Below are 12738 nucleotides of genomic sequence, written 5' to 3' on the forward strand. Positions count from 1 at the left end.
CTCTCTCCCTCTCGCCCTCTTTCTCCCTCACTATTATCTCTCTCTCTCCCCTCACTAATCTCTCTCTCCCTCCCCTCACTATTCTCTCTCTCCCTCCCCTCACTATTCTCTCTCTCCCTCTCGCCCTCTTTCTCCCTCACTATTCTCTCTCTCTCCCCTTCACTATTCTCTCTCCCCTCACTATTCTCTCTCTCTCCTCACTATTCTCTCTCTCCCCTCACTATATCTCCCCTCACTATTCTCTCTCTCCCCTCACTATTCTCTCTCTCTCCCCTCACTATTCTCTCTCCCCTCACTATTCTCTCTCTCTCCTCACTATTCTCTCTCTCTCCTCACTATTCTCTCTCTCTCCCCTCACTATTCTCTCTCTCCCCTCACTATTCTCTTTCTCCCTCACTATTCTCTCTCTCTCCCCTCACTATTCTCTCTCCCCTCACTATTCTCTCTCGCTCTATTTTCTCCTCTCTCGCTCCCTCCATCCCTCCGCTCCACCCTATCGCCAGCCCTCACGTTGCCATGACGATCTCCGACGTCATCAGGCAAATCACCGCGGTTTATATAAACGGTACAGCAATGTAATGTTAACGTCCCCCTAAACCTGCTAACGTCACAGTGAGGTCTATCTGGTAACGTCCCCCCTAAACCTGCTAACGTCACAGTGAGGTCTATCTGGTAACGCCCCCCACCTAAACCTGCTAACGTCACAGTGAGGTCTATCTGTTAACGCCCCCCCCACCTAAACCTGCTAACGTCACAGTGAGATCTATCTGGTAACGTCCCCCTAAACCTGCTAACGTCACAGTGAGGTCTATCTGTTAACGTCCCCCCCACCTAAACCTGCTAACATCACAGTGAGGTCTATCTGGTACCGTCCCCCCACCTAAACCTGCTAACATCACAGTGAGGTCTATCTGTTAACGTCCCCCCTAAACCTGCTAACGTCACAGTGAGGTCTATCTGGTAACGCCCCCCCACCTAAACCTGCTAACGTCACAGTGAGGTCTATCTGGTAACGTTCTCCCCCTAAACCTGCTAACGTCACAGTGAGGTCTATCTGTTAAAGTCCCCCCCTAAAACCTGCTAACATCACAGTGAGGTCTATCTGGTAACGCCCCCCTAAACCTGCTAACATCACAGTGAGGTCTATCTGGTAACGCCCCCTAAACCTGCTAACGTCACAGTGAGGTCTATCTGGTAACGCCCCCCTGCTCACGTCACCTAAACCTGCTAACGTCACAGTGAGGTCTATCTGGTAACGTTCTCCCCCACCTAAACCTGCTAACGTCACAGTGAGGTCTATCTGTTAACGTCCCCCCCCTAAACCTGCTAACGTCACAGTGAGGTCTATCTGTTAAAGTCCCCCCTAAAACCTGCTAACATCACAGTGAGGTCTATCTGGTAACGCCCCCCCCTAAACCTGCTAACATCACAGTGAGGTCTATCTGGTAACGTCCCCCCTGGTAACGTTCCCCCTAAACCTGCTAACGTCACAGTGAGGTCTATCTGGTAACGCCCCCCTAAACCTGCTAACGTCACAGTGAGGTCTATCTGGTAACGTCCCCCCTAAACCTGCTAACGTCACAGTGAGGTCTATCTGTTAACGTCCCCCCCTGCTAACGTCACAGTAAACCTGCTAACGTCACAGAGAATAGAGGTCATAATGATCTATATATATATATATATAGTAATATGTGGATAATTTTGCCCAAAGAAAATGCTTTTTAAATTCGATTTTATGATGTGAGGTTCTGAAGGCATCTTTGTTCTGAAAGTTGTAAAGTACATGTATGTTCTCAAACCTGTAAATTATCTTTCTTAGGTTCTTTTTATTTTCAGTGAGGTCTATCTGGGCCTGTTTCTCCCCCCACCTAAACCTGTCTTCATGTCCAGTGAGGTCTTCATGTCCGGTGGTCCGGGCCTGTCTTCATGTCCTGATCTGGGCCTCACATGTCCGGGTGATCTGGGCCTCTATCTGGTGGTCCGGGCCTGTCCCCCCCCACCTAAACCTGTCTTCATGTCCAGGTGAGGTCTATCTGGTAACCTTTAACCTCTTTACGTGAAGAGAATAGTTGGAATGTTGACATAATCCATATGATCTGGGCCTGTCTATATATCTGGGCCTGTCTTCAGTAATATGGTGGGCCTAATTTTCAACAACAAAGAAAATGTTTTTAAATTCTGATTTTATGATGTGGGTTTGTTCTGAAGGCAGTAGGTGTTTAAAGTTGATTTTATGATGTGGCCTGTCTTCATGTCCGGTTTGTCCGGGCCTGTCTTCATGTCTGGGTGGTCTGGGCCTGTCTTCATGTCCGGGTCTGTCTTCATGTCTGGGTGGTCCGGGCCTGTCTTCATGTCCGGGTGGTCTGGGCCTGTCTTCATGTCCGGGTGGTCCGGGTGGGGTTAGTCGGTCATCCAGGTGATCGACCGACCCCCAAAGTGCTGCATGTTTAATGACGACAGACACCGGTCTCGATGGCTTGAACCCCGGGTCACAAGACTTGCGTTAGCTTCCTTGAGCGAAGGGCTGAGCCATTATCTCTGAGAGCTAAACAAGTCTTTCATGTTCACAGAATCACCTCAGTTACATAAACCTCCACAACTTCTGGTCACATGACTCCAGTCCCATCTCTCTCCTCTTCCCGACTCTATCCCGACCCAATCTGAGATGGGTTGTACCGCCCTGAGGAGAAGTTGGCCCTAACCACAAATCTCTTAACCTTAAAGCATCTCTCCCAGACTCTATCCCGACCCAAACTGAGATGGGTTGTACCGCCCTGAGGAGAAGTTGGCCCTAACCACAAATCTCTTAACCTTAAAGCATCTCTCCCAGACTCTATCCTGACCCAATCTGAGATGGGTTGTACCGCCCTGAGGAGAAGTTGGCCCTAACCACAAATCTAGGACCATCTTCTTCCCTCTTAAACCTTAAAGCATCTCTCCCAGACTCTATCCCGACCCAATCTGAGATGGGTTGTACCGCCCTGAGGAGAAGTTGGCCCTAACCACAAATCTAGGACCATCTTCTTCCCTCTTAAACCTTAAAGCATCTCTCCCAGACTCTATCCCGACCCAAACTGAGATGGGTTGTACCGCCCTGAGGAGAAGTTGGCCCTAACCACAAATCTAGGACCATCTTCTTCCCTCTTAACCTTAAAGCATCTCTCCCAGACTCTATCCCGACCCAAACTGAGATGGGTTGTACCGCCCTGAGGAGAAGTTGGCCCTAACCACAAATCTCTTAACCTTAAAGCATCTCTCCCAGACTCTATCCTGACCCAATCTGAGATGGGTTGTACCGCCCTGAGGAGAAGTTGGCCCTAACCACAAATCTAGGACCATCTTCTTCCCTCTTAAACCTTAAAGCATCTCTCCCAGACTCTATCCTGACCCAAACTGAGATGGGTTGTACCGCCCTGAGGAGAAGTTGGCCCTAACCACAAATCTAGGACCATCTTCTTCCCTCTTAACCTTAAAGCATCTCTCCCAGACTCTATCCTGACCCAAACTGAGATGGGTTGTACCGCCCTGAGGAGAAGTTGGCCCTAACCACAAATCTAGGACCATCTTCTTCCCTCTTAACCTTAAAGCATCTCTCCCAGACTCTATCCTGACCCAAACTGAGATGGGTTGTACCGCCCTGAGGAGAAGTTGGCCCTAACCACAAATCTCTTAACCTTAAAGCATCTCTCCCAGACTCTATCCTGACCCAATCTGAGATGGGTTGTACCGCCCTGAGGAGAAGTTGGCCCTAACCACAAATCTCTTAACCTTAAAGCATCTCTCCCAGACTCTATCCCGACCCAATCTGAGATGGGTTGTACCGCCCTGAGGAGAAGTTGGCCCTAACCACAAATCTAGGACCATCTTCTTCCCTCTTAAACCTTAAAGCATCTCTCCCAGACTCTATCCTGACCCAAACTGAGATGGGTTGTACCGCCCTGAGGAGAAGTTGGCCCTAACCACAAATCTAGGACCATCTTCTTCCCTCTTAACCTTAAAGCATCTCTCCCAGACTCTATCCCGACCCAAACTGAGATGGGTTGTACCGCCCTGAGGAGAAGTTGGCCCTAACCACAAATCTCTTAACCTTAAAGCATCTCTCCCAGACTCTATCCTGACCCAATCTGAGATGGGTTGTACCGCCCTGAGGAGAAGTTGGCCCTAACCACAAATCTAGGACCATCTTCTTCCCTCTTAAACCTTAAAGCATCTCTCCCAGACTCTATCCCGACCCAATCTGAGATGGGTTGTACCGCCCTGAGGAGAAGTTGGCCCTAACCACAAATCTAGGACCATCTTCTTCCCTCTTAAACCTTAAAGCATCTCTCCCAGACTCTATCCCGACCCAATCTGAGATGGGTTGTACCGCCCTGAGGAGAAGTTGGCCCTAACCACAAATCTAGGACCATCTTCTTCCCTCTTAACCTTAAAGCATCGAGGGGAAACACAGAACTGATTCAAGATCAGCGTCTGTCAGCCCAATGTGTGTAAATATAGCTGGATGTTTTTCCAACGCTGCTTTTATCTTCCTGAGTCTCGCTCATTCTCCTCCTTTCTTTGTGTTGGGGGGGTGAATATTAAATTGGAGCAGCCATGCTCAAAAAACAGAGGGGGGGCTGAATATTAAATTAGAACAGCCATGGTCAAAACCGAGGGAGGGAACTGAATATTAAATTAGAACAGCCATGGTCAAAACAGAGGGAGGAACGGAATATTAAATTAGAACAGCCATGGTCAAAACAGAGGGAGGAACTGAATATTACATTTGAACAGCCATGGTCAAAACAGAGGGAGGAACGGAATATTAAATTAGAACAGCCATGGTCAAAACAGAGGGAGGAGGAACTGAATATTAAATTAGAACAGCCATGGTCAAAACAGAGGGAGGAAACTGAATATTAAATTAGAACAGCCATGGTCAAAACAGAGGGAGGAGAATATTAAATTAGAACAGCCATGAAAACAGAGGGAGGAACTATTAAATTAGAACAGCCATGGTCAAAACAGAGGGAGGAGGAACTGAATATTAAATTAGAACAGCCATGGTCAAAACAGAGGGAGGAACGGAATATTAAATTAGAACAGCCATGGTCAAAACAGAGGGAGGAACTGAATATTAAATTAGAACAGCCATGGTCAAAACGGAGGGAGGAGGAACTGAATATTAAATTAGAACAGCCATGGTCAAAACAGAGGGAGGAGGAACTGAATATTAAATTAGAACAGCCATGGTCAAAACAGAGGGGAGGAACTGAATATTAAATTAGAACAGCCATGGTCAAAACAGAGGGGGAGGGACTGAATATTAAATTAGAACAGCCATGGTCAAAACAGAGGGAGGGACTGAATATTAAATTAGAACAGCCATGGTCAAAACAGAGGGGGAGGGACTGAATATTAAATTAGAACAGCCATGGTCAAAACAGAGGGGGGAACTGAATATTAAATTAGAACAGCCATGGTCAAAACAGAGGGAGGGAACCTTGTACTGTTTTTGTTTGTTTTTGGTTTTTAACAATAAAAAGTTGTTTTTACGTTGGCTTGTGAGCATCGACAGAGACCAGAGTGGTTTCTGGGCCCCGCTGCAAGAGTGTGTGTGTGTGTGTGTGTGTGTGTTGTAGCTACTCTGCTGTGTGTTGACAGTATGAACCAGTCGGTGGGAACGTGGTGTGCTTGCAGTGATGCATCTATGGATTTATTCCTCTCAGAATAAATAAATGTTCTATACAAACTCTGTTCCACTGGGCTCTTTTACTACTGTCTGTCTGTCTGTCTACGTGTGTCTGTCTGTCTGTCTGTCTGTCTGTCTGTCTGTCTGTCTGTCTGTCTGTCTGTCTGTCTGTCTGTCGTCTGTCTGTCTGCGTGTGTCTGTCTGTCTGTCTGTCTGTCTGTCTGCGTGTGTCTGTCTGTCTGTCTGTCTGTCTGTCTGTCTGTCTGTCTGCGTGTGTCTGTCTGTCTGTCTGTCTGTCTGTCTGTCTGTCTGCGTGTGTCTGTCTGTCTGTCTGTCTGTCTGTCTGTCTGTCTGCGTGTGTCTGTCTGTCTGTCTGTCTGCGTGTGTCTGTCTGTCTGTCTGTCTGCGTGTGTCTGTCTGTCTGTCTGTCTGTCTGTCTGTCTGCCTGCCTGTCTACGTGTGTCTGTCTGTCTGTCTGCCTGCCTGTCTACGTGTGTCTGCCTGCCTGCCTGTCTGTCTGTCTGCCTGGCTGCCTGCCTGCCTGTCTGTCTGTCTGCCTGCCTGCCTGTCTGTCTGCCTGCCTGCCGGACTGTCTGTCTGTCTGTCTGCGTGTCTGCCTGTGTGTCTGTCTGCGTGTCTGCCTGTGTGTCTGTCTGTGTGTGTCTGTCTGTTTGTCTGTCTGTCTGCCTACAGTTGAAGTTAGAAGTTTACATTAAAACTAGTTTACATACACTTAGGTTGGAGTCATTAAAAGTCATTTTTCAACCACTCCACACATTTCTTGTTAACAAACTATAGTTTTGGCAAGTCGGTTAGGACATCTACTTTGTGCATGACACAAGTCATTTCTCCAACAATTGTTTACAGACAGATTATTTCTCTTATAATTCACTGTGTCACAATTCCAGTGGGTCAGAAGTTTACATACACTAAGCTGACTGTGCCTTTAAACAGCTTGGAAAATTCCAGAAAATGATGTCATGGCTTTAGAAGCCTCTGATAGGTTAATTGACATCATTTGAGTCAATTGGAGGTGTACCTGTGGATGTATTTCAAGGCCTACCTTCAAACTCAGTGCCTCTTAGCTTGACATCTTGGGAAAATCTAAAGAAATCAGCATCATGAGGGAGGACAATTATGTGGATATGTTGATGCAACATCTCAAGACATCAGTCAGGAAGTTAAAGTTTGGTCACAAATGGTTCTTCCAAATGGACATTGACCCCAAGCATACTTCCAAAGTTGTGGCAAAATGGCTGAAGGACAACAAAGTCAAGGTATTGGAGTGGCCATCACAAAGCCCTGACCTCAATCCCATAGAAGATTTGTGGGTAGAACTGAAAAAAGTGTGTGTGAGCAAGGAGGCCTACAAACCTGACTCCGTTACACCAGCTCTGTCTGGAGGAATGGGCCAAAATTCACCCAACTTATTGTGGGAAGCTTGTGGAAGGCTACCCGAAACGTTTGACCCAAGTTAAACAATTTAAAGGCAATGCTACCAAGTACTAATTGAGTGTATGTAAAATTCTGACCCAGTGGGAATGTGATGAAAGAAATAAAAGTTTAAATAAATCACTCTCTCTACTATTATTCTGATATTTCATATTCCTAAAATAAAGTGGTGATCCTAACTGACCTAAGACAGGGAATTTGTACTGGGATTAAATGTCAGGAATTGTGGAAAAACTGAGTTTAAATGTAAACTGTACGTGCGTCTGTTTGCCTGCCTGTGTCCAACACCAACATTCACCTACGCAACCAGCCTTCAGACCAGAGAACACGACCAGCCTTCAGACCAGAGAACACGACCAGCCTTCAGACCAGAGAACACGACCAGCCTTCAGACCAGAGAACACGACCAGCCTTCAGACCAGAGAACACGACCAGCCTTCAGACCAGAGGACACGACCAGCCTTCAGACCAGAGGACACGACCAGCCTTCAGACCAGAGAACACAGCACAGAGAGCTGAAGGCAGTTATCTCCCAGAATACACCCTGGTCATCACTGTACTGAATGAAGCATCCTGTGGTTTTAGTGTGTGAATTCTGACTGAAAATGTAACCACTATTATCGCCCAGCGTCTGTTACATCTGAGGCCCAGAGGGGGGCAGCAGAGAGCTGTGGAGATATTCACGATGGTCATCTGTTACAGCACACAGTGGTTCTTAACCTGGAGTCCTCGAACAACGGGGGGGTGGCAACCGGCCCGGCCGAACCACGGGGGGGGCCACCGGCCCAGCCGATCCACGGGGGGCACCGGCCCGGCCGATCCACGGGGGGGAGGCACCGGCCCGGCCGATCCACGACGGGGGAGGGACCCACCCGGCCGATCCAGGGGGACCAGTCACAGACTTCAGAGTGTACAGTATTTTAACATTAGGGATCAGTCACACACTTCAAAGTGTACACTATTGTAACATTAGGGATCAGTCACACACTTCAGAGTGTACACTATTGTAACATTAGGGATCAGTCACACACTTCAAAGTGTACAGTATTTTAACATTAGGGATCAGTCACACACTTCAAAGTGTACACTATTGTAACATTAGGGATCAGTCACACACTTCAAAGTGTACAGTATTGTAACATTAGGGATCAGTCACACACTTCAAAGTGTACAGTATTGTAACATTAGGGATCAGTCACACACTTCAAAGTGTACACTATTGTAACATTAGGGATCAGTCACACACTTCAAAGTGTACACTATTGTAACATTAGGGATCAGTCACACACTTCAAAGTGTACACTATTGTAACATTAGGGATCAGTCACACACTTCAAAGTGTACACTATTGTAACATTAGGGATCAGTCACACACTTCAAAGTGTACACTATTGTAACATTAGGGATCAGTCACACACTTCAAAGTGTACACTATTGTAACATTAGGGATCAGTCACACACTTCAAAGTGTACAGTATTTTAACATTAGGGATCAGTCACACACTTCAAAGTGTACACTATTGTAACATTAGGGATCAGTCACACACTTCAAAGTGTACACTATTGTAACATTAGGGATCAGTCACACACTTCAAAGTGTACACTATTGTAACATTAGGGATCAGTCACACACTTCAAAGTGTACAGTATTTTAACATTAGGGATCAGTCACACACTTCAAAGTGTACACTATTGTAACATTAGGGATCAGTCACACACTTCAAAGTGTACACTATTGTAACATTAGGGATCAGTCACACACTTCAAAGTGTACACTATTGTAACATTAGGGATCAGTCACACACTTCAGAGTGTACACTATTGTAACATTAGGGATCAGTCACACACTTCAAAGTGTACACTATTGTAACATTAGGGATCAGTCACACACTTCAGAGTGTACACTATTGTAACTTTAGGGATCAGTCACACACTTCAAAGTGTACACTATTGTAACATTAGGGATCAGTCACACACTTCAGAGTGTACACTATTGTAACATTAGGGATCAGTCACACACTTCAAAGTGTACACTATTGTAACATTAGGGATCAGTCACACACTTGAAAGTGTACAGTATTTTAATGATCAGATAAATCAGGCGTACATCAAGTATACAACAGAACATGATCAGTTACTACATTACCCCCCAGACTGATCACATATATTACTACATTACCCCCCAGACTGATCACATATATTACTACATTACCCCCCCCAACAGAACATCTAACAGATCTAGGATCAGAGAGAAGACATGATCAGTTACTACATTACCCCCCCGACTGATCACATATATTACTACATTACCCCCCAGACTGATCACATATATTACTACATTACCCCCCAGACTGATAACATATATTACTACATTACCCCCCAGACTGATCACATATATTACTACATTACCCCCCCCAACAGAACATCTAACAGATCTAGGATCAGAGAGAAGACATGATCAGTTTCTACATTACCCCCCCCGACTGATCACATATATTACTACATTACCCCCCCGACTGATCACATATATTACTACATTACCCCCCGACTGATAACATCCATTAGTAACACATTGACATGATCAGTTTCTACATTACTACCCCCCCCCGACTGATCACATATATTACTACATTACCCCCCGACTGATAACATCCATTAGTAACACATTGTCACGATCAGTTACTACATTACCCCCAGACTGATATCAATTAGTAACACATTGACATGATCAGTTTCTACATTACTACCCCCACTGATCACATATATTACTACATTACCCCCCCAGACTGATAACATCCATTAGTAACACATTGTCACGATCAGTTACTACATTACCCCCAGACTGATATCAGATTAGTAACACATTGATCATGATCCGTTTTCTTCATTACCCCCCTCCAGACTGATCACATTGACATGAGCAGTTTCTACAAGACTGATCACATGATCAGTTCTCTTCATGTTTCATGGTTAGTAAAGAAAGAACCAGAGGAGGGAGGAGACCAAGAGAGAACAGGGATAATGGAGGGAGGAGACCAAGAGAGAACAGGGATAATGGAGGCATCTCTCCCATTCACACAGTCTTCTTAATGACGGACAGGGAGGGAGGAGACCAAGAGAGAACAGGGATAATGGAGGGAGGAGACAAAGAGAGAACAGGGATAATGGAGGGAGGAGACCAAGAGAGAACAGGGATAATGGAGGGAGGAGACCAAGAGAGAACAGGGATAATGGAGGGAGGAGACCAAGAGAGAACAGGGATAATGGAGGGAGGAGACCAAGAGAGAACAGGGATAATGGAGGGAGGAGACCAAGAGAGAACAGGGATAATGGAGGGAGGAGACAAAGAGAGAACAGGGATAATGGAGGGAGGAGAAAGAGAGAACAGGGATAATGGAGGGAGGAGACCAAGAGAGAACAGGGATAATGGAGGGAGGAGACCAAGAGAGAACAGGGATAATGGAGGGAGGAGACCAAGAGAGAACAGGGATAATGGAGGGAGGAGACCAAGAGAGAACAGGGATAATGGAGGGAGGAGACCAAGAGAGAACAGGGATAATGGAGGGAGGAGACAAAGAGAGAACAGGGATAATGGAGGGAGGAGACAAAGAGAGAACAGGGATAATGGAGGGAGGAGACCAAGAGAGAACAGGGATAATGGAGGGAGGAGACAAAGAGAGAACAGGGATAATGGAGGGAGGAGACCAAGAGAGAACAGGGATAATGGAGAAGACAAAGAGAGAACAGGGATAATGGAGGGAGGAGACAAAGAGAGAACAGGGATAATGGAGGGAGGAGACAAAGAGAGAACAGGGATAATGGAGGGAGGAGACAAAGAGAGAACAGGGATAATGGAGGGAGGAGACAAAGAGAGAACAGGGATAATGGAGGGAGGAGACAAAGAGAGAACAGGGATAATGGAGGGAGGAGACAAAGAGAGAACAGGGATAATGGAGGAGACAAAGAGAGAACAGGGATAATGGAGGGAGGAGACCAAGAGAGAACAGGGATAATGGAGGGAGGAGACAAAGAGAGAACAGGGATAATGGATCATTTCAGTATGGTACAGATCATTTCAAACCGTTGACACATTCGCTGCGTAGAGGTCCTGAACACAGCATCATCATCATCATCATCCTCCTCCCCATCATCATCCTCCTCCCCATCATCATCATCATCATGGCACTAAAGAGTATAACACAGCCTACATGGCATCATCATCATCATCCTCCTCCTCCCCATCATCATCCTCCTCCCCATCATCATCATCATCATCATCATCATGGCACTAAAGAGTATAACACAGCCTACATGGCATCATCATCATCATCCTCCTCCTCCCCATCATCATCCTCCTCATCATCATCATCATCCTCCTCATCATCATCATCATGGCACTAAAGAGTATAACACAGCCTACATGGCATCATCATCATCATCATCAACACCATCATCATCATCATCCTCCTCCTCATCATGGCACTAAACGCAGAGCTGCAGAGTAGAACACAGCCTAGTTGTTGCTAGCAGAGCTGCAGAGTAGAACACAGCCTAGTTGTTGCTAGCAGAGCTGCAGAGTAGAACACAGCCTAGTTGTTGCTAGCAGAGCTGCAGAGTAGAACACAGCCTAGTTGTTGCTAGCAGGGTAGAACACAGCCTAGTTGTTGCTAGCAGAGCTGCAGAGTAGAACACAGCCTAGTTGTTGCTAGCAGAGCTGCAGAGTAGAACACAGCCTAGTTGTTGCTAGCAGGGTAGAACACAGCCTAGTTGTTGCTAGCAGAGCAGCAGAGTAGAACACAGCCTAGTTGTTGCTAGCAGAGCTGCAGAGTAGAACACAGCCTAGTTGTTGCTAGCAGAGCTGCAGAGTAGAACACAGCCTAGTTGTTGCTAGCAGAGCTGCAGAGTAGAACACAGCCTAGTTGTTGCTAGAACACAGCCTAGTTGTTGCTAGCAGAGCAGCAGAGTAGAACACAGCCTAGTTGTTGCTAGCAGAGCTGCAGAGTAGAACACAGCCTAGTTGTTGCGAGCAGAGCTGCAGAGTAGAACACAGCCTAGTTGTTGCTAGCAGAGCACAGCCTAGTTGTTGCTAGCAGAGCTGCAGAGAGAACACAGCCTAGTTGTTGCTAGCAGAGCTGCAGAGTAGAACACAGCCTAGTTGTTGCTAGCAGAGCTGCAGAGTAGAACACAGCCTAGTTGTTGCTAGCAGAGCTGCAGAGTAGAACACAGCCTAGTTGTTGCTAGCAGAGCTGCAGAGTAGAACACAGCCTAGTTGTTGCTAGCAGAGTAGAACACAGCCTAGTTGTTGCTAGCAGAGCTGCAGAGTAGAACACAGCCTAGTTGTTGCTAGCAGAGCTGCAGAGTAGAACACAGCCTAGTTGTTGCTAGCAGAGCTGCAGAGTAGAACACAGCCTAGTTGTTGCTAGCAGAGCTGCAGAGTAGAACACAGCCTAGTTGTTGCTAGCAGAGTAGAACACAGCCTAGTTGTTGCTAGCAGAGCTGCAGAATAGAACACAGCCTAGTTGTTGCTAGCAGAGCTGCAGAGTAGAACACAGCCCCCCGGGTCAGTAACGGTCCAGTCCCCCGGGTCAGTAACGGTCCAGTCAGTACCGGTCCAG

General features: G+C 46.6%; 1 protein-coding gene across 1 annotated transcript; it reads right to left on the minus strand.

Annotated features, from left to right (window-relative positions):
- Nucleotides 1–10056: 10056 nt before the first annotated feature.
- LOC135568984 (formin-2-like) lies at nucleotides 10057–12034 on the minus strand. The gene is made up of 2 exons (XM_065015770.1): nucleotides 10228–12034; nucleotides 10057–10183 (listed from the first exon to the last, which is right to left on the minus strand). Exons 1-2 carry the CDS (start codon nucleotides 11175–11177, stop codon nucleotides 10081–10083), a joined length of 1053 nt encoding a protein of 350 aa, XP_064871842.1. The 5' UTR covers nucleotides 11178–12034; the 3' UTR covers nucleotides 10057–10080.
- Nucleotides 12035–12738: the final 704 nt, after the last annotated feature.

The sequence above is a fragment of the Oncorhynchus nerka genome, unplaced genomic scaffold, assembly GCF_034236695.1.
Source record: "Oncorhynchus nerka isolate Pitt River unplaced genomic scaffold, Oner_Uvic_2.0 unplaced_scaffold_1285, whole genome shotgun sequence".
In the NCBI taxonomy this organism is placed as follows: Eukaryota; Metazoa; Chordata; class Actinopteri; order Salmoniformes; family Salmonidae; genus Oncorhynchus; species Oncorhynchus nerka.

Excerpts from the sequence above, each read along its gene's own strand:
- LOC135568984 (XM_065015770.1), bottom strand. The coding sequence starts at position 11,177 with ATGATCCATTATCCCTGTTCTCTCTTTGTCTCCTCCCTCCATTATCCC. Across the intron at positions 10,184-10,227 it reads GTTCTCTCTTGGTCTCCTCC|CTCCATTATCCCTGTTCTCT; the intron begins CTCCCTGTCCGT and ends TGGGAGAGATGC.